This window comes from Chrysochloris asiatica, unplaced genomic scaffold, assembly GCF_000296735.1.
Source record: "Chrysochloris asiatica unplaced genomic scaffold, ChrAsi1.0 scaffold00181, whole genome shotgun sequence".
In the NCBI taxonomy this organism is placed as follows: Eukaryota; Metazoa; Chordata; class Mammalia; order Afrosoricida; family Chrysochloridae; genus Chrysochloris; species Chrysochloris asiatica.
Window position 1 is genome coordinate 3718502 of NW_006408699.1, and position 20961 is coordinate 3739462.

The 20961-nt window shown below is 41.0% G+C and overlaps 1 protein-coding gene across 1 annotated transcript in view; it reads right to left on the bottom strand.

The window, feature by feature from the left end:
* TANC1 (tetratricopeptide repeat, ankyrin repeat and coiled-coil containing 1) overlaps nt 1-20584 on the bottom strand; it is a 157630-nt gene extending 137046 nt beyond the window's left edge. The window contains exons 1-2 of the mRNA XM_006872044.1: nt 20572-20584; nt 20111-20308 (exon numbers count right to left, since the gene is read on the bottom strand). Of these exons, the coding sequence (XP_006872106.1) occupies nt 20111-20308; nt 20572-20584 (211 nt within the window). The remainder of the gene's footprint in view (nt 1-20110; nt 20309-20571) is intronic.
* Between the last annotated feature and the right edge of the window lie 377 nt (nt 20585-20961).

A 20961-nucleotide genomic window follows, 5' to 3' on the forward strand; every position in this document is an offset into this window, starting at 1 on the left:
TGAGAGAGCAGTAGCAAAGTGATATTTTGGGCTTAGCCATTTACCCTCTTAGTGTTTAACAGGACAAAAATGCACTCACAGATGACAGAGGTAAGGCATGACATCACCGACAGAAGCCAGATGAGGAGTCACAGCCACATCTCATCCCCTCGGGACACCATCATCCTTTAAGCATCACCCACTAGCTGTCCACCAGAGCCCTCAACACCCCAGGTTCAGGGCACAGCAGAGGAGATGGTTCCCAAGAGTTATCTGCTACAGACCAGGCAAGGTAACTAAGAAATTTACATTACCACATTCTCAACAGCTGACTGAGATTTTAAAAAATTAATAATTCCTGGATACACACTTATTTAATATGACAAGAAGGTGATTGCTTTGTTTCTTTAATAAAAACAAAACTAGAGCATGTTGTCACACTGAGCTCCTGTTTAGAGGGGAAGGAATATAAATAACAATTCAGTGATGGGTCTCCTTGGTGGTTTGATAAGAGTCGCAGAGGTGGACTCATTAATACTCATAGGAATTATGGAACTCCAAAGAAACACAAGCCAGGTATTGGCATAACTGCCAGATGTCAACCAGGTCAATCACAAGATAACATTAAATTATTCCACCAAATCCCTCTCCCCGCCACATCTGCTCAGGAGACCCCTCCTATGTGCTTATACATTTCAGGAGACAGACAGCTGCTAATCCTCACTTGCCCTATGTTCCCACACATCATAGTGGGCCATAAGCAGACTCCTGGGCTAATTACATGCATGTTAAATAACTCAGGCATGAGTGGAAAAACACCAGGAAAAAAACAGCAAAGAATGAAACTAACTTAAAAACTCTCCAACTGACCTATAACCAATGAAAACTTATTTCCAGATGTTCAGATTTCTAATCTGTATCACTTTTAATTTTACCTTCAACTATTAAAGAATTTTGAATAAACCAGGGTGGGGATGGGTAGATAAGAATAGTTTACCTTGATATACACATTATAGAAAATGAACAGCTAATATGTGAAAGAAACAGGTATTGAAAAGTTTTTGCTTTCTAATGTTTACTTTTTAAAGTGCTGGACAGCTAAGCACAAGGTTGGTGGTTCAAATCCACCTACTACTGCTCCTTGGCAGCCCTATACATGGTTGCTATATGAGTAGGAACTGACTTGATAGGACTTAACAACAACTACACATATAAAGGCAAAGTCAGATAGGCTCTCTCTTCGCTAAGAAATTAAAATTATGTTTTCGTTTCTAAAAATACTTTATTTATGAGACTGTCCTGATGTGGCACTATAAGAGAATCACTAGACTGCTAACCACGGGAGGGTGGGGAGGCTGTTCAAACCCACCACCAGTTGTTCCTTGGAAACACTATACAGGGTTGCTGTGATTCAGAACTGACTTGATAGCACTTAACAACAACAACAACAACAACAACGTGAGACTGGAATGCTTAGAGTGAGAATCAGAATCACTTCCTAGATACATTGCTCATTCTGAATTTACCACAAGGTGGGGCTGCTTCAGTGCTCATTTCAAACTAAATCCAGCAGCTCACCCTGCTAGCAAAGTTCCGTCACCTTCAACACAAAGTTTGTACCTCTAGGAGCAAGAAGTCAAGAAAAATACTTTAAGGTTTCAAATAACACACATATGGTTAACAATCTACAGTGAGACATTAACTAATGCAGCATCTGCCACCCCATGTTAAGCTAAACTGAGCAACTGAATCTGACACATGCATGGCACTTACAAAACTGATGAGGCCTCACTTGGAGTCAAAAGGCAACAAGCGGGGTGGAAGGGCCAGAGTAATGTGAATTACATCTAAGCATAACATCAAAAGTTCACCTATCCACGAGTTTGTACTGATACAAATAAATACATGGGGTGAGTAAATAAATCTCCCCTGCAGAAAAAAATCCCAGTGATTTATGTAGATACTCCAACACCCAGGCAGTTCAAACCAATCAGCTGCTCCTAAGGAAATGATTTACATGCCTGTTCCCTTGAAGATTCATAGTCTCAGAAACCCTAAAGAACAAACAGTTCCACTCTGCCCTACCTGGTGGCTGAGTTGGAATCAACTTGATGGCAGTGGGTGTGGGACCTTTACAGAAAGTTTGTTGAGCCTGGCTTAAGGTCATCAATTGTCACATTTCCAAAACTTGACAGACACTCTTCATTCCTTATCCTATTTGACCTTTGAGTCAACTACCACAGACAAAACACATCTTAAAATCTTTTTGCCTTTAATGCCAACTCAGGTCTGACTTCCCCAACTCCCTGGTGCTCTTGACAAGTAATACCCCAGGGAACAAAGTTCAACACAGTCCAAGTCAAACTTGTCATTCTGCTTAACCAACCTACATTGACAGTCCACACTGTAATTCAGGGACACTGGCACTGGGACAGGACAGATAGCAAGCCCATTACTTGGAATCCAAGAACCTGGGATGAAATTCCATTTTCAGAACCTTACTGTCTTTACCTACAGGAATACTGTTTACCTTGGAGGTATCACAAAATTAAGCAAGGAAAAATATGAAGCCACTGTTCTAAACTTAACAAGTTGTGCTAATCTAGAAAACCAAGTGGAGAAACACAAAGCTTCCCAATCAGTGTTTGGCAATGAGTTAAGACGCAAACCTCCTCAGCCCTGTAGATTGTTGGGCAACCTGAGGAAGTACCCGAAGCAACAGTACATATTGTTGTTGTTAAGTGCCATCAAGTCGGTTCCGACCCATAGCAACCCTGTATAGGGTTTCCGAGGGTGTAAATCTTTACGGGAGTAGAAAGCCTCATCTTTCTCCCGCAGAGCACCTGGTAGTTTCGAACCGCTGACCTTAAGGTTCGCAGCCCGATTCGTAACCACTACGCTACCAGAGCTCCTTACGTAACAGTTCATATAGTTCCCTGCATATGCCTTGATGTGAAAGGGTTGGGAAGTGCAGCACCATCCCTGATCCATTTTCTACTATTCTCCCAGTCTCATACACAACCTGGTTACCACAATCTATAGTTCCTTTTCCTGAAACTTTATCATTTCACTCCATTCTCCTCAGCCCCTGCAAAGGCTGGCTGTTGTTAAGTGCTGTCGAGTCAATTCTGACCCATAGCGACCCTGTATAGGGTTTCCAAGGAGCAGCCGGTGAGCTTTGAACTTTGAAGTTCAAATGGCTTTGCAGTCTGGCTGGCGCATTAACCCACAGCGTCATACCATACCTTTGTTAAATATATTCAACCAATCTCTTCTCCAAGATGGCCTGCATGGAAAAAACAGTTACCAGTGTAAAACCCACATCTAGTTATTTCTTTCCTCTGCTTAAAGCAGTCAAAGGACATCCACTGCCAAAAATAAAAATAATAAATTATATAAAACAATTTAAAATAATAAAGCCCTTTCTAGTTCCACAACCTAGTTCCAGAGGCATTCCTATCAGCTCTCGAATGCTACCCAAAACCACAGTCCACTAGCTCATTCTTTCATGCCCTCTCCACTTGGTGTGCGACTGTGCTTTCCCTGGAGCCCCTGGGTGGTACAAATGGTTGGCACCCTCTGCTGCTAACCACAGGTTGAAAGTTTGGAGTCCACCCAGAAGAACCTTGGAAGAAAGGCTATCTACTACTTTCCCCAAAAAACAACCTATTGAGAACCTTATGAGCACAGATCTACTTTGACACACATTGAGTTGCTATGAGTCAGAGGTGACTTGACAGGTACTTTTTTCCCCACCTCGGCTATTTCCCAGACCCCTGCAAGGCCCTGCATGCAGTCTTTAAATCCTTCTCAATGGAACACCCACAGGAACCTTATCCAACTCCCCCAAGGAAATTCTCACTCTTCAGATCACAACAATTTGAAGATACCTCAGTGTTTTAACCACAGTCATCTATTCTACTAAACTGAAAGCTCCCCATAGGGTGCTCATGTTGTTAAGTGCCATAAAGTCAGTTCCTACTCATAGCGACCCTGGATAAGGTTTCGGAGGAGAAGCTAGTGAGCTTCAACTGCTGATCTTTCTGTTCAAATCGACCCTATGGTCCAGTACTTACCCTACAGGACTCCTCTCCAAAGCTTAGAGCCAAGTATTTATTTACATTTATATCTACCTCACCTCTAGCCCAGAACCCAGCACACAGCCGATACTCAATAAATCTGTGCAGAACAAATGTTTATGGCATCTCGTAAAATCTCTGAATGAAAGAGGGGTTTCAGTAATTCAGAGTGCCTCTGAGGCCATCTGGAAAAATGAGGATCACCTCCAAAAAGTCATATTCACCTACACAGTGTCCTTTTATAATGAAGGATCCTGAAGAAGTCTCTTAGCCACTTGACTGCCAAGCAGTCCATGCCAGTCAGGGGGAGAAAGAGCTCATCAGAGTCCCAGTGTAGAAAAGGGGGCTTTATTTTTAAAGGCCAAAGGGTACATAACCTAAGAATTTCCAACTTGGAAAAAATAATAAATAAATAAGAGGAGTGGGGAGACCTGGAAGGGGAACCACAGAAGTAAGCAAGGGGTGTCCAAATGCAAATAAAAATAGGATTCTCTTTAGCAGTATGCCAGAACATTTCTCATTTCAGAGAAAACATGCTGAACAAAAGAGCTCTTTTTAAAATTTCCACCTTCCATGCAACACAGAATCCTGTGTGCTGCTCTGGATTTATGTGCTAGACTGCAAATTCTGTCTGAAGCCCAAGGTCAGCAGTTCAACCCCACCAGCCGTTCCTCAGAAGCCCTATCCAGGGTCATTATGGGTTGGAACTAACTTGACGGCACTTAACAACGTGTAGCAGCACAAAGACACCTACAAGCAGCGGCATCAATAGTCAAGATGAAGCACAGATTTTCAGTTTTCAGGGAATTTATTTTCCCCCCACCCTGCCTTGAAAAGCGCCGTCACTTCTTAATTGTTTATTAAAACATCACAAAAGTAAGGCTTGGGTTATGAACATCTGTCTCATAAGACAACTGGTACTTTTAATGTTATGTAAGTTTGCCTTCATTTTGAAATGAAGACCCACTGTCAGAGTATATTTAAACGCACCATGATCCTGTGTAGGGTTTCTCAGACTGTAAATCTTTACATGAACAGAAAGCCTAGTCTTTCTCCTGCAGAGCGGCTAGTGGGTTTGAACCATGAACCTTGAGGTTCAATGATTAACCACACAGTGCCACCAGGGCTACAACTTGTTCAGTGAAATCACCTTCACTTGCTGCACAAGCAGCTTTTAAATCACTGAAAAGGCTACAAGCCTTTTCTTGCACTACAATAATGCACCTGTCCAGCTTACCTACAAATCAAACTTAAAGACCCAATTAGAAACAGATCTCTTTCGTAACCTGGGGTCTGCCTATATAAGAAAAATAAAGTGTACAATGAAATCTAAAATTAGGTCTGTTTTACCAGTTGCCATCAAATCAATGTCAGTGTGTGTCCATGGCTGATTTTTCAGAAGCAGACTGTCAGGCAAAAGCCTTCCAAGGAGCCTCTGGGTGAACTAGATCCTCCAACCTTTGTTATAAGCCAAATGTGTTAACTGTTTGCACCACCCCAGGCTCGCGAGGCAAATAATAGCTCAGAGAAACAGACTAAATTCAAAGGACAAAGAATAAGAGGCTGGCAAGGGGAGAAAAGACAATTTACCTTGTCTCAGAATTGTGGACCAGTCTGATGAAACGTGGCAGCCAACACACTTTTTGAGTACGTTCGGTGTTCCAAGAGCTTTACAAACATTCCCTGGAATCCTCACAAAGACCTCTGAAGTAGATTGTGTCTTCTCATCACCAGAGAAGGAAATCCAGTCTACAAGGGGTTTGGCAAGAACTTTCAAAGTAACTCAGTTTTTAAGAACAAGGACTTGGAATGTGAAGCTAGGTCTGTCTGGGTTCTAAGAACAGAAACATCCCAATCCCACACAGCCCAGGTACATTTTTTGTTTTGTTTTTTCATTTAGAAGACAGCAAGACAACAAAGACAGGTATAGAAGTTCAAAATTACCTACTGCATCTAAGAGTTACCTGAATTTTTCAACTTCTTAAAATAAAAAAATAAAAAAATCACATCTCCTGAGCATTCTTTCCATGCAAATATTCAAATTTTATTGTGTATATATATTCATTCAAATTTTACAGTACACACATTTGACTCAAATAGGAACTGTATAACTGCAAATATGTACGTCGTTTTGCAAAAATATTCTTTTAATAAAGGGACTTCTATTGACTTTTTACTGAAGATAAAAACTCAAAAGTTTAAAATCGTTTTCTGATTGAGACAGTAGGAGGTGCCCAGCCTGTAAACCCTGCTTCCAAGACCTCTAATTTCCATATCAAATATTAACACTAGGCTCCATGTGTCCAGCAGGCATATATTTTCTTTTGATGACTGTAGAGTCTCAACATCATGTGTTACATCCAGAATTAAACACCCCACGTTCTGAAGACTTCCTGGCATTCTCTCAATGACACTTCCCTGCAGTGTTGCAACCTGGGCACAATTACCCCATTTGCCCCCAATTACGTGAATGATGCAAGAAAAGGGGAAAGCACTGGCGGCAGGGCACTCCGTGGAGGGAATATGAGACTCATGCCTGCCTCTGCTGTGCCCTTAGCTGGTGTCAACCCCCACGTACCCATCACGGAAGCAGAAGATAGATATTTCTGATACACAGTAGTCCTTATGTACAAGCTATCTACTTCACAGGCTGATCACCCCAAAAAGCACCGATTTGTTCCAATGGTGGAAGCAAAATGGCAGTGCCATCAGGACACAGTATGTCTGTGTGTGGTACTTATGGGCAAACTATAAGGGATGCTCAAGGTTAACCTGACACAAAGCTTCCTGCCTAAGTGCTGATTTTATAACTTACCTGTGTACAGAGCTACTCTTTGATTATCCTCATGCCATAAGTGAAGAGTCTGTGCAACTTAACAATGGAATTCTGTTCTCACTACTTGGTGAGCAAATCTAGAACACTACTGGCTTCATGAATCACTGCTTCCATCTCCATACAAAGTGTTTCTCAGAGAAACGGTTCAACATACAACACTCTGGGCAGGGTTTCTAGATAATCTCCAAAGCAAACTTTATGGAGATCCTAACAAAAGACTTCTTTCCGGATAGCACTCATTTTCCTTTTGTAAAGCTCACTGATCTCTCTCTTCCAGAAATTGCCATTCTATGTTCACTTTGGAGACATGCTGGTGCAGTAGTTAAGCTCTCCGGGCTCTTGACATAATGGTTAGCAGTTGGAACCCATGGGAGAAACATGTGGCAATCAGATTCCAGAATGATTACAGTCTTATAAACTCTGTGGGATAATTCTACCTTGTCTTACTGAGTCAGAATCACAATGCAAAGAAATAGCAAATGGGCTTAGGTTCACTATAGTTTCCTACTTCCTTGCCTTTTCTATATGCTTGACCCAGCCATCACTGCCAAGTGCACGCACACACACACACACACACACACACACACACACACACACACACACACATTCATTTCTCAACAAATCTGAGGCTCCAAATGGGCTTATCAGTCTGTCTTTCCCGCTTATTTCTACCATCAGTGTATAGACCCAGATATAGCTGCTTCCAAGGATTTCTGTGACTTCTGCTTCTCTATGAACTAGAAATGATCAAAAACAAGAGATTTTTACAAAAACCTCCCTTGCCCCACCCCGCCTTCCCCCTTTTTTTTCTATGAGATAAAAACCCTCATGTCTGAGCATGGTCCTGGGTTTGTTCCAGCCACCATCTGACACCGCCACAGGGTACAGTTGACACTGTTGTTGAGTGTGACTGGACAAAACCTCCAGTCATAATTAACTGCAGGTGGTGGGAAGCAAGCAGAAAATGCACACTAAAAGCATAAGAAAGAAGGAGCGTGACAGGCACAGAGAAAAGAGAAGGTTGCTGCTGACAAACTCAATTTTAAGCCTATTTCCCCTTGCTCACTGCCTGATGAAAGCAAAGCCCAGAGAGAGATGGGGACCTTAATTAAAGTATCAGTTCTCGTCAAACCTAGGGAAGGCATGTTCCTAGCATTATGAATGTAAAGTACCATTACATTTAACTTGCTTATGTGTCCAACAGTTAGTATCAACCAATCACACTGAGCTGATGAGTGTGGAATACTAAAATGCCATTCATTTTAACAGTTGTGCACAGATGTCCCATCATCAAAGGATAACTGCCTGAAGAAAGTGATTGGGTTCCATTTTCAAGGCTCCTAAGAGGAAACAAAGACAAGACCCAACTGGATCTGTCCTTGCGAAGCTTATGGAATGTCAGCACATAGAAGTGCTAGAGGAAGAGAATGGGGAAGCACAGTACTACAGGTACTCGGAGAAGTTATACATCACTGCTCACTTGAGGCAACGGAGACCTGGTAGAATGAGCACTGGATCACTGACTGCAAGGTTGGCGGGTAAACCTACAGCCATTCCTTGGAAATCTTGTACAGTATCACCATGAGTCAGAATCCACTGGACAGCGCTTAATAGCACTAACAGCAAAGAGAGAGGAGATCCATAAAGGGAGGCGGAGAGAAGCAGAATATGCAAGCTAGACAATGCTAAAGGGCAAACATGTGACCTGAGACTCAACGAAGAAAATGAACAAGGGGGAGAGTGCACATACAGGGACTCATTAGGGCACAGAAATGATTTGTTTGGACTATAAAAAAGACAATTCGGTGGGGAAATTAGTCTTTTCAACAATTGGTACCGAAACAACTACGAAGCCATATATACAAATGAAATTGGACCTATAGCTCTTACTATACGTGAAAAACAGAACACAGATTTAAATGTAAGAGGTAAAATGACAAAACGCTTAGGAGAAAACAGTGCTTTTAATTTTTATGATCTTGGACTAGGTTGTTCAGCTACAACATCAGAAGCACTGCTAAAAAATATAATCAACAACAATAACAATAAGTAAACTGGACTATATTCAAATTAGAAACTTTTTGCTTTAAACAATATCATTAATAAACTGAAAAGATTATAATCCTGCAACAGCAGTAATGAAAAGCAATAATTTGTGAGTACTTACATAGGTAAATATATATTCTAAATAGGTGAGGAAGATCTCATGGGAGAATACCTATGTACATATATGAGGGGGTGACTTCAAAAAATTAGTGGAAAAATTCTATCATCTTTTAATTCCATTTTCCCATGAACTTTTGAAGCCCTTTCCTTGGTAAAGATATTGTTTTTGTTGTTGTTAAGTGCCGTCGAGTCGGTTCTGACCCATAGCGACCCTGTACAGGGTTTCCAAGGGTGTAAATCCTTACGGGAGTAGAAAGCCTCATCTTTCTCCCACGGAGCGGCTGGTAGTTTCGAACCGCTGACCTTAAGGTTCGCAGCCCGATTCGTAACCACTACGCTACCAGAGGTAAAGATATGGTTGTGGTTATTTCTACACATACATATTTCTAAGTGTTGTTATTTATAACAGAGCACATTGAAGGCAGGTGCAGAAATTACTTCGCTAACTGTACTGAACCACTGGACAGGAAGTTCAAGGACCATGTAACTGGGGGGCATCTAGGTTAACTGGAAAAACAGTTCATAAAGATGTCTACATCCTAGTCTTGTAAGTAGCACTCAAGGTTGCTTCTTAGATGGCTTGCAACTACTGTGGTTTCTTCCAGCCTGGAGCAAAAGAAAATGAAGAAAACTAAAGACTCAAAGAAGCAAATGAGCTTAGGGCTGGAGGCTGGCAGGTAAGAGAGAAATGGTAGAATGACTGCTAATGAGTATGGAGCTGTGTTTTTGTTGTTGTTATTTTTAATGTGATGAAAATGTTCTAAAATTAGACTGCACAATCCTATAAAAATAGTAGCTAAAGTCAAACCTTCTGCAATTGAGTGAATTCCAACTCAGAGTGACCCTATACTAGAGTTTCCAAGGTTATTCATCTTTGAGGAAGCAGCCAGCCTCCCCTCCCCTTTCTCCTGAAGAGCCGCTGTAGACTTGGACCACTGATCTTGTGGTTAGTAATCCAGTGCTTATCCTACAGCGCCTCTACTGTTCCTTAAAAAAAAAAATACTGAATTACACACTTTAAAGGGTGAATTATATCTCAATAAAGCTACTTAAAATAAAAAGAATGGGATAAATCACAAAGAAAAATATGACTCCAGAAAATGAAAAGTATCCATGGGTATAACATACTATTGTTGTTGTTGTTGTTAAGTGCCATCGAGTCGATTCCAACCCAAAGCAACCCTGTACAGGGTTTCCGAAGCTGTAAATCTTTACGGGAGCAGAATGCCTCATCTGTCTCCCGCGGAAAAGCTGGTAGTTTCGAACTGCTGACCTTAAGGTTCACAGCCCGATTCATAACCACTACACTACTAGAGCTCCTTATAACATACTATAAAACTAATTAAATGGAAAACGAGGAATCGGACAATTTTCTATAGCACACATGATTGGTGGCCTTAAAACAATAAAAACAAAACTTATAATCCAATACGAAACACATTATTAATCTAGTAGAACAGAAGGACAAAAATATCACAAAAAAATTCACAAAGAAAATTATAGATGATACATAATAATTCATCCTCAACAGTAATGATTAACTCATTAATCCCAGTTTTAGAATCTCTGATGAATATATAGAAATACTTTTAAATATTAATCTACAAGGACATTGAACACACCCTTCTTTATACCATGCTTTATTTGAAATCCTGGTGTGGTATTGTAGGATAAGCACTGGACTGTAACTACAAGGTCAGGGGTTCAAATCACTCCATGGATACCCTATACAGGGATACTTGTGAGTTGAAACTGACTCGATGGTACTTAACAACAAAAACAGCCTTCTTTATTTAGTGGAAAACTGGAAATCTCTTACATTTTCAATACTAGAGAGCATGGTAGCTCTGTACGATAAGCACTGGACTGTGAACCAAAGGTCAGCGGTTCAAGTCCACCAGCTGCTGAACAGGAGAAAGATGAGGCTTTCTGCTCCCACAAAGATATACAGCCTGGGAAACCCTACTCAAGGCAGTTATGAGTCAGAACCAACTTGACAGCATGACAAAGGGTGGACAGGAAAAGTTAATGGTAGATTTCGGAATATAGAAAAACGGCAGAATAGACACTCAACAAGTGTCCAAAGTGGTAGTCTTTTTAGGGGTGTGGAGGGACTCATGGTTTACAGAAGATCATCTTTTCTTTTTTTAATGCTTTATTGTGAATTATGTGATAGTTTACATGGGAGAACATTAGTTTTACATTCATCCTATCGTACATGGTTTCATTGCCATGGTTACAATCTCCTCCATGCATCATCAACCAACCAAAGGGTATACACTACAAGCCTGCCCGCCAGTCGTCAGCACACAGCCTCTCTCCCTCTCTGTGTCTAAAGTCCCCAGCTGCTCCATCTCTCCACTCATCTTTTCATTTTGTAAACTTCTGTAATATGATTCCTCCCAGAGTTAGCCAATTACTTTTAAATTCCCACCACCAACTATTAGTTTGTTGCACTGTTGTGACTTACATGTGTTACGATGCTGGAAGCTATGCCGTCAATATTTCAAACATAACAGCAGGTCAGCCACGGTGGACTGGCTTCAGCACAGCTTCCAGATTAATGCAGAGTATGAAGAAAGGCTTGGTAATGCACTTGCAAAAATTAACCAATGAAAGCCCTGTGGATCACAACATCGTACTATCCAATACAGCGCTCGAATACAAATCCTCTAGATTGAAAGGCACTCGAAACACACAGAACTCAAACACACTAATGATTATGAAGATGGCGAAGGAATGGGCAACATCATCTTCTGCTGTTTATCGGGTTAACATGAATAAGATCCAAGTTGGTGACAACTAGAAAGAAAACCGTTTCTAAATTCAGAAAATACAGATACTTTTTTTAAAAAATGTTTTATTGTGAATTATATGATAGTTTACATGGGAGAACATTAGCTTTACATTCATTCTATCATATATTGTTTCATTGCCATGGCTACAATCCCCTCCATGCACCATCAACTAACCAAATGGTATACACTACAAACCTGCACCCAGGTCGTCAGCACACAGCCCCTCTCCCTCTCTGTGTCTAAAGTCCTCAGCTGTTTCATCTCTCCAAGTCATCATCTCTGCCTCCATCTCAGGCATCACTGCTTCTCTGGGTAGGGTCCCCCTCTCCACTCTTCTCCATTGATGGTCCCAGGGACCTCCGCTCCTAGACTGAAAAGTTAATCACTCCCCTCCTTGCTATAAAACATCTACCTTTACATATCCAACCCTCAAAATCAGTTCTGATAACCATTATTCACTATTGTATCACAAGAGACCCATCTGCATTTCATTTCATCAGCCCCGCCCAGACATATTGGATACTACTCACTGGAGAGTCTACCTTCCCCCATGCCCTCTGGATCTAGCTTCCCTCTTGAAAAGCTTGTAAGCCAGTCACTTCTTGCCTTTGTAGTCCCCCCACCCCACCACCACCACCACACACACACATTTTGGGTAGCTGATGTCCAAGTTGTCCATCCCTGTCTACTCTGTACGCGGAGGGGGTGGGAATGATCCTTGCTGAAAAGAGAGACTTTTAAAACACACACACAAACCTTTATCAAGAAGGAATTATGCATTATCACATATTTTGTGTACCATTGGTTCTTAAACTTTCCTATGTAGTAAAATCACCTGGGAAGCTTTTAAAAAATTGGAACTGGTCCCTCCTGATAACAAATCTGAAGCATGGGAGATGTGTTACCATTCTGGTTTCTAAGGAACATTCTGGATGCACTTCTTCCAAAACAAATTTGTATGTTCTTCCGGCAATCCATGGTACCTTTAATATTCTTCTCCAAAACTGTAATTCAAAATGCATCAATTTCTCTACAGTCTTCGTTGCTGTTGTTACTGTTAAGCACCATGGAGTCAGTTCCGACTCAGCGAGCCTGTACAGGGTTTCCAAGGCTGTAAATCTTTACAGGAGCAGAGAGCCTCATCTTTCTCCCATGGAGCAGCTGGTAGTTTTGAACCGCTGACCTTGCGGTTCACAGCCCAATTCATAACCACTACGCTACCAGAGCTCCTACTATCTTCCTTATTCATTGTTTAATGGAGAAGTGTATCATACAGCAAGTCTCCAGGAAGAAAAAACTGTTCTATTCATCACAGCAGAAGGAACTTCCCCTGCTCAAGGTCAGATCCTTCATTGTGGCTCTGACTATCCAGGGATAACATCAGGGTATATCCCAAGACAACTAGAACTAGGACATTGTATAAGGAGAAGGCTCTCATATGGATGTACACACACTTAAACCTATGGCCTCCCCTTGTGCATGACAAGAACACACACTCTTGTCACGTACAGCTCATGGGTCAACCATGTACAGGCAGAACAATGCCAACTGGACAGGCCAACATGCTGAAGGCATAAGACTCATGGAGGACCTATATTTAGGCCAGTCTCTACCACCAACTTGTGTGAATTTGGACAAGTTCTGTGATGACCAAGTAGTCTTTTGCTTCCACAACTGCTAAGAAGTCTGGACTGAATATGCTCTAGAGGTTTTTCCAACTCCAACATTTTGCTATGATCTTCTGTAATCTCTGTGATCCTCCCCGCATAACAAACACCGTGGTTGTTGCTAAAACTGGAAACCAGCTGAATGCTTCCCTAACCATGAACATGATCTGACTCAGCTGTGATGATTCCCCTGACACAGTATTATGGATGGAAAGAAAATGGAAATGGTCTCAGAAGTACAGACGTTAAGTTCAAAAAGGATGCTACAGAATGACTCCTCTCTGTCTTCTTTCCAGGTCTTAGTGTTCCACAACAAGGTCTGGCAAAATACCTACCAGCGCCATCCACTTAGATTGTTCCCAGAAGATGTGAACTTTAAAAAGAAGCATCTCAAGTAATGCTTGAGGAAATGGGAAATCAATAAAGTCTGTCTGGAAAGTGGCTGGGTATTATGTATCTGGAATCTTAAACATGCAGGCCATTTGGAGCAATCATTTTACTGGAAGGAACCTGCCACCCTCAAGGAATTATCAGGTGGGTGCAAACATTACTGAACAAAAATAGTAATCTCAGGTATTGAAAAGGAAAGACACCTTGGGGGTGGTCCAACAATTAGAAATGCATTAAAAAATCTATTATGGAATAGATAGAATAGATATAAAATAGCAAGTTCCTCAAACTGAAATGTGCTCATAAAACCAAGTGGGGAAAGGCGTAAGACAAAAAAGTGTGATCTCAGGTTTAGTTGTGAGAAACCATTTTAATTCTCCTGGAATCCAGATTTTTGGGGTCCATGGAGTTGGAATGACCCACCCAGGGAATTGCCCTGAGATCTTGCTTTTTGAGTCTTGAGCAGACTGGTCTCCTAAAAGTCACCCTGAAGTCAAACAACAGTCTTTTCATTAGTAGGAAATTTTGCATTGGGTGTTATGTTCTTTTGAAGAAATATCTGTGTACAGTTTCAGAAACAAACCAAAACACACTGTTCTGAGCCCTTTCCATGGGAATGTTGACAAGACGATATATAAGAATGTTTGAAGTTCTCTCATCTGATACACTTTCAACTTTCTAATATTGCTCAGTTTGCAACCTGTATATTAAAAAAAGTTCAAATCAATACATAGTTTTGACTAAAAGTATTTTAAAGAGGTGGATGTTGTTGTTTTTAAGTGTCACTGAAAAGTCAGTTCCAACTCACAACAACCCTGTACAGAATTTCTGAGGCTTTAAAAAAAAATCTTTGCAGAACAGAAAGCCTCATGCCTCTCTGGAGCATCTGGCTGGTGAGCTTAAACCGTAGACCATGTGATCGCAGTCCAGTGCTTATCCTACAGAGCCACCACCATTCCCAACAGGCAGATGGAACACAGAAAAACAGATGTTGACCCCAAAAAAATGACCTAGAAAAAAAATGTCATAATGCTAGTAGTTCTCTTTCAATGTGGAATCTCCAAAATTCCTACAAGAAGTACTCGTATCATTGCAACAAGAAATACCCTTTTTAAGCAGAGGAAGCTTGGGCAGACATCAGTAACTCATGATGTTAAGAATCAAAGTGGTAGTGAGACTTCCATTTCATAGCCCAGTAAGATTTTGAGGTTTTCCCTTAAATAAGCACACAGCCAGAACAGGTTTCAAAATTGCTGCATCAGCTATATCAAAAGGGGAGACAAGAGTGGAACTGGGAGTTGTTGTTGTTGTTGTGAAGTGCCGTCAAGTCGGTTCTGACCCATAGCAACCCTGTATACGGTTTCCAAGGAGCAGCTGATGAGCTTGAACCACCAACCTGTTTTCTAGTCTGGTGCATTAACCCACAGCACCACACCAGAACTGGGAGTTGTTGTTGTTGTTAGGTGCCATCGAGTCGGTACCGACTCATAGAGACCCTATGCACAGCAGAACGAAACAACGTCCGATCCTGGGCCAACCTCACTACTGTTGCCACACTTGAGTCCATCAATGCTGCCACCTGGCCAATCCATCTCGTTGGGGGTGGGGGGGTCTTCCTCTTTTTCTCTGACCCTCCATCTTACCAAGCATGATATCCTTCTCTAGCGACTGTTCCCTCCTGACAATATGTCCAAAGTATAAGAGATGAGTTTGGCCATCTTGGCCTCAAAGGAGCCCTCTGGCTGCACTTCTTCCAACAGTGTAAATAACAAGCACGTACCTAAGCTGCTGGCACTACCCACAGTGTCCAGGTCCCCAGGTAATGCAAAGCAAATAGTAGGTGATTCCAACCCACTCAACAAAGCTGCAGAAGAAAAGGCCTTGCGATCTGTTTCCATAAAGATTATAGCCAAGAAAATCCTAGGAAGTACACTTTCACTCTGTACCACATGAGGTTGCAATCAACCAGTACTGACTCAATGGCAATGTTTTGTTTGTAGTAAATCCAGTCAACCCACACAAATTTGAAGAGTACCATCATGAACTTTCCACCACTTGCTGTGGTATCTATTCCATCACAGTGTTTTAAAAGATTGCCTCTCACTTGTGTTCTACCTTTTGACTTCTGTATAATGGATCCAAAGTGATTTAGGAAAAGTAATCCAAATACAAAGTAACCAATGATATTACTAATAAATAAGCCAGAGGAAATGGGCTTTTCTCATGTATGGAAGACAAAAGGACACATTACAAATGCTAATGAATTCTTAATCCAAGATGACTTGCAGCAGCTCTACTTTCATGAATATTAGTCCTTGTTTTCATCCCCAGAATATGCATTCTACATTTAGGAAAAAAACAAAATTTTGAAACAAACCGAACACAGAATCTTCCTACTAGCAGTGAAAAAACAAAACTAACGAAATTATCAATACATGGGGCAAGACGGCAGTAAATAAATTTAACTACGGATGTAATCAGAATGTAAGAAATCACAGCATTTACAATGCAAGGCCATGTTATTGAACTGATCTCTGGACCACAGATCCAAAAGTCTAGGAACTTACCATCTATTGTATTAATAGACACAGTTCCTTATTACAGGGTTTATAGTGTTTGATCCCTAAGAGAATATCTTGATATTCTATCAACAATCTTAATAGTTTCTTGATTAGCATCAATTAGTGAAAGGTTTCTATTCAAACAAGTAAAGCAGGTTCAGTAGCATTTTAAGCACCATCTTAACGAGACAAAGGGACCTAATCTTACAAATCAGAAAGTCCTCAAAGTAACTTCAGATCAGGGTGTGTACACTTGATCCTGAAGTCCCAGCTCACTAGGGATGGCTCAATGCCTTGTTGGCCCTGCAGATACTGTGTATTTACTGTATCCATGGCCAGCAAGTGCTAGCTTTTTAAATAGATGAATATTTTAAAATTCAGTGCATTTTCACAACCATATGTCAACTATTTCTATAGGCAGGTAGAATATTAAAGTTCTAGATACATTTCCAACAATATGGTTTAAACAGAAAGTGTATGTGAGACATTTTAGAAAAAACATGGTTTATCATCTGAAGTATTCAAAGTCACTGCCATTTTTAAGCAAGCATCTCTGCCCTTGACTATTATTTGTGAATGAAAATGCTGACATAAAGAAGCCATGTGACCACTATGAGACAAAACTTGGCTGTACAAATTTAGGTAGCATGCAAGTATTGCTTCAGAGAGAATTATCTGCTTAGTTTATTTAGTTACAATTTGGAGGAAAAACATTAATATAAAGGATAATTTTTTCCAACCCATTTAAAGGTCCAATGCTGTCCATATCGAGGCCAACAATGCTACACTGGAACAAATCCCCAGTTTGTGAAATGGGATAACAAGAAAAATTACAGGTCAGTAGACACCCTGGAGCTCTGGTAGCGTAGTGGTTACGAATCGGGCTGCGAACCTTAAGGTCAGCGGTTTGAAACTACCAGCCGCTCCGCGGGAGAAAGATCAGGCTTTCTACTCCCGTAAGGATTTACACCCTTGGAAACCCTGTACAGGGTCGCTATGGGTCGGAACCGACTCGATGGCACTTAACAACAACAACAACAGACACCCTGTCAGAAATGTACTCTTCTTCACGGGTAGCCTGAGCATCGCATTGCTATTGCTGCTGTTGCTAAGTGTCGTTGAGTCGGTTCCGACTTGTAGCGACCCCGTATAGGGTTTCCCAAGGAGCAGCTGGTGAGTCTGAACTGCCTACTTTGCAGTTCAAAACAACCGTACAATCAGGTGCTTATCCTACAGACTCTGAGCATACCAAGACTCTGAGCACTGCACAGCAACCAAATTTTTCGACTGGCAGAGTGGCCAGCTCAAAGATGGCAGCTTACCACACTACTCTGAATGCGTGTCGCTTTCTATAGTCCTGGCTATAAATCCAATCTCCTACACATCGGGCTCCTGAAAGGGCTCATCACCTTCCATTCCATTCAGTCTGCTCCAATTTTGTTGAGTCAGCCATGATAGAATTGGTTTGGACCAGTTTGAAAGCATGGTTCTGACTCTACCAACTTTTTTATTTAGCAGTCAAATGTTTAACCACTGCACAACCAGGAATCTTCAGACTATAGGAAGGAAAATTGTCTAGCAAGTAAGAGCTCTGCACTTGTCATAACCTTCAACTGAAGCCTCTTAAGGATCCAAAGAAGTTCACAATTATCTCTATGATCAACACTGGACTGCAAACCACAAGGTCAGCGATTCAAACTCACCAGATGCTCCTTGGAAACGTTATACAGGGCTGCTATGAGTTGGGAGCTGACTCGACAGAACTTAACAATAACAGCATCTTGTAGCAAGTGTTTCAAGTACATCATAAGGTATACTTAGATGAGACATCTTTCCCTACCTCAAGCATCAGACATATACACATACACACTAATTCAAGGAAAAAGGAAATTTGACATGATTGGTGATAAAAAGAAGAGAATAAATACAATGGGGTAAAATGTGGCAATAAAGGCAGTGTGGGGACGATGACGTGCAGGAAGGGAAGAAATCTGACAAAGAGCTATAGGGAAGTTGAAGAACAGAGGGGGAAGAGGTTATCCCATGAATTTCCCCAAATCCTGATAAACAGGTCAAATTCCTTGGCACAGGAAATCACTTCATACCAAAATGGTTTCCAAGTTTCAGTTAATGATTGTTAACAATGCTGTCCAAAATCAAAAGATTCTAGTAAAATAAAAGATTGTTGACACTCACCAGCTCATAGCACCATTTCTGACATCAAAGCCTTAATTAAGGTTTTCTTAATTTGACAGCCACATAAAATACCCACTCAATGGTTTGTAAATAAGTCATTTCACATCTCAAGTTGGACAAATATTTTAAAAGCAGAAACACGAAGACCAGTTTTATAGCCTCAGGGTATATTTTAGAGCAGTTGTGAAGTACATATGAGTTGAGAGAAATCTCTTCAAGGTCAAATGATCAGTAAGGCCCCAAATTATTCTGTCTTTAATAAACAAATGTTCAGCAAGTTTCAAAGACGATGGAAGAACTTTTACAATTCCAGGTCACATCTGATTCATGACCTCTGAAAGCTAAGCAATGTTCTTTCTTTTTTGGGGGGAAGGGTAATGATAATCGCAACAAGTTGAGAAAGATGGATGAAGGGAAGCCACAATATTTCATAGTATGTCATCTATACGTCCCTTGCCTCTACCCTTTTCCAAGTCTGAGTTTTCACAAACAATTAAATGTTATAGCAGTTCAAACGCTAGACGATGCAATCAAGTCTAAGAGATTAGTATAAAATGCCTCATAGTAAATAAATATACTGCTTTCACATTGCACTAGCCTGAAATTATAACATTTAAGAACACCACAGTGAGTTTAGAATAGAGCTCTCTAGAGCTCTTGAGCAAAAACAAAACAAAACAGATGGTTAATGTTACGTATTTACAACCAGATATTAAATCTTTGTAAAAGTTTATCTTGGGCATTCAAACCAAGTTAAAGGGTTTGAGTTAAAGGGATGAATCTGTTCAACTTATATACTTTTCCCCTTAAGATTTCCTTCTTCTATAAATTGTTGCAGCAAAGAAAAAGCATTTCCTAAAATATTTCTCCTGAGCATTAGTCTTGCTTTTTACTTTGATAAAAGTAAAAAGGACTAAGGAGCACCTGATTCAACCCATGGTATTTTCAACTGTCTCATATGCCTAGGGAAACTGTACAATGAGAAAGGAAGCCAAAGAAGTGATGCTTTATTGTTATATATAAAGCATTATTATTACATATAAAGAATTATGGTGCTGGAAGAAATATGGAATGAATATGAACTGCCAGAATAATGAACAACTCTGTCTTGGGAAATGAACAGCGTGAATAATACTTAGAAGCAAGGATGGCAAGACTTTGTCTTACACATTTCGGACACGTTATCAGAAAGGACCAGTCACTGGAGAAAGGCATCATGCTTGACAGAGGGCCAGAGAAAAAGAGAAAGTCCCTTAACAAGATGGCTGCAACAATGGGTTCAAACATAGCAACAATTGTGAAGCTCACATAGGACCATACAGAATCTTGTTCTGTTGTGCACAGGGTTGCTATCAGAACCAACTTGATGGCACCTAACAACAACGTTACTTAAGAAAACCAAGGCACCTAGTTTCAATAAGTTTTGTTACTTGTTTACCTGGAGATTTCTTGTTTGATCTTGATTGTACCAAGTGAGACTGGCGAGGCAGCAGGGGTGATGAAGGCAGAGACATAGAGACACCTTTGGCCAAGCTCACCCTATAGGTGTCCTCTGCTACAGAAAGGCTGCTGACAGGAAAGTCACCACCATGACCAGGAGGAAGGACTGGAGAAGTCTCGGGATCGAAATCACCGCCTGTAATGAAGAGATAATGTATTAAGTTAGACGATCCATTACAAGTAGATCCAAATCTAATGCCTTCTTAGAATAAAATGCTAAGAAATAAAAAATATAATAAAGTGATCACTCCTACAACTTTTAACCCTACATGGTAAATCTCAAGCATAACATCTTAAAACTCAATGAACTCTGTCCCATATCCCTTTTTACATCATGCCAGCTGATCTGGTTTCATTCCTAGGAACAGGTGTAGGCTTCCATGTAAAGAATACCTCTACCACAGATGTTCATCAAGGCAACGGGACTGTCGGCAGTAAAACTGGCTTCACTGCTCAGGTGACCATCTGGAACCCTCCAGGCCAATTCAGTGCTGTATATATGCACCTGTACTGGAGTGTACCACAGCTCACAATGCCTGCATGTTTGCTGAGCTCAAACAGAAGACTGATCACCATTCAAGTACGAAGCTGGAAGACAGCCCTAAATCCTTGAAGTTTCATAATGCTCCCACAATTGTTCACATGGTTCCTGGAAAGCCCATGTGTATTGAGAGTTTCTCTGACTATGCTCCTCTAAGTAGTTTCTCTGTTTCCATATGAGTCAGACGGTTGCTGTGGGTATCATCAAGGCAGTGGACAAAAGACAGCTGGAGCTGGCAAGGTCACCAA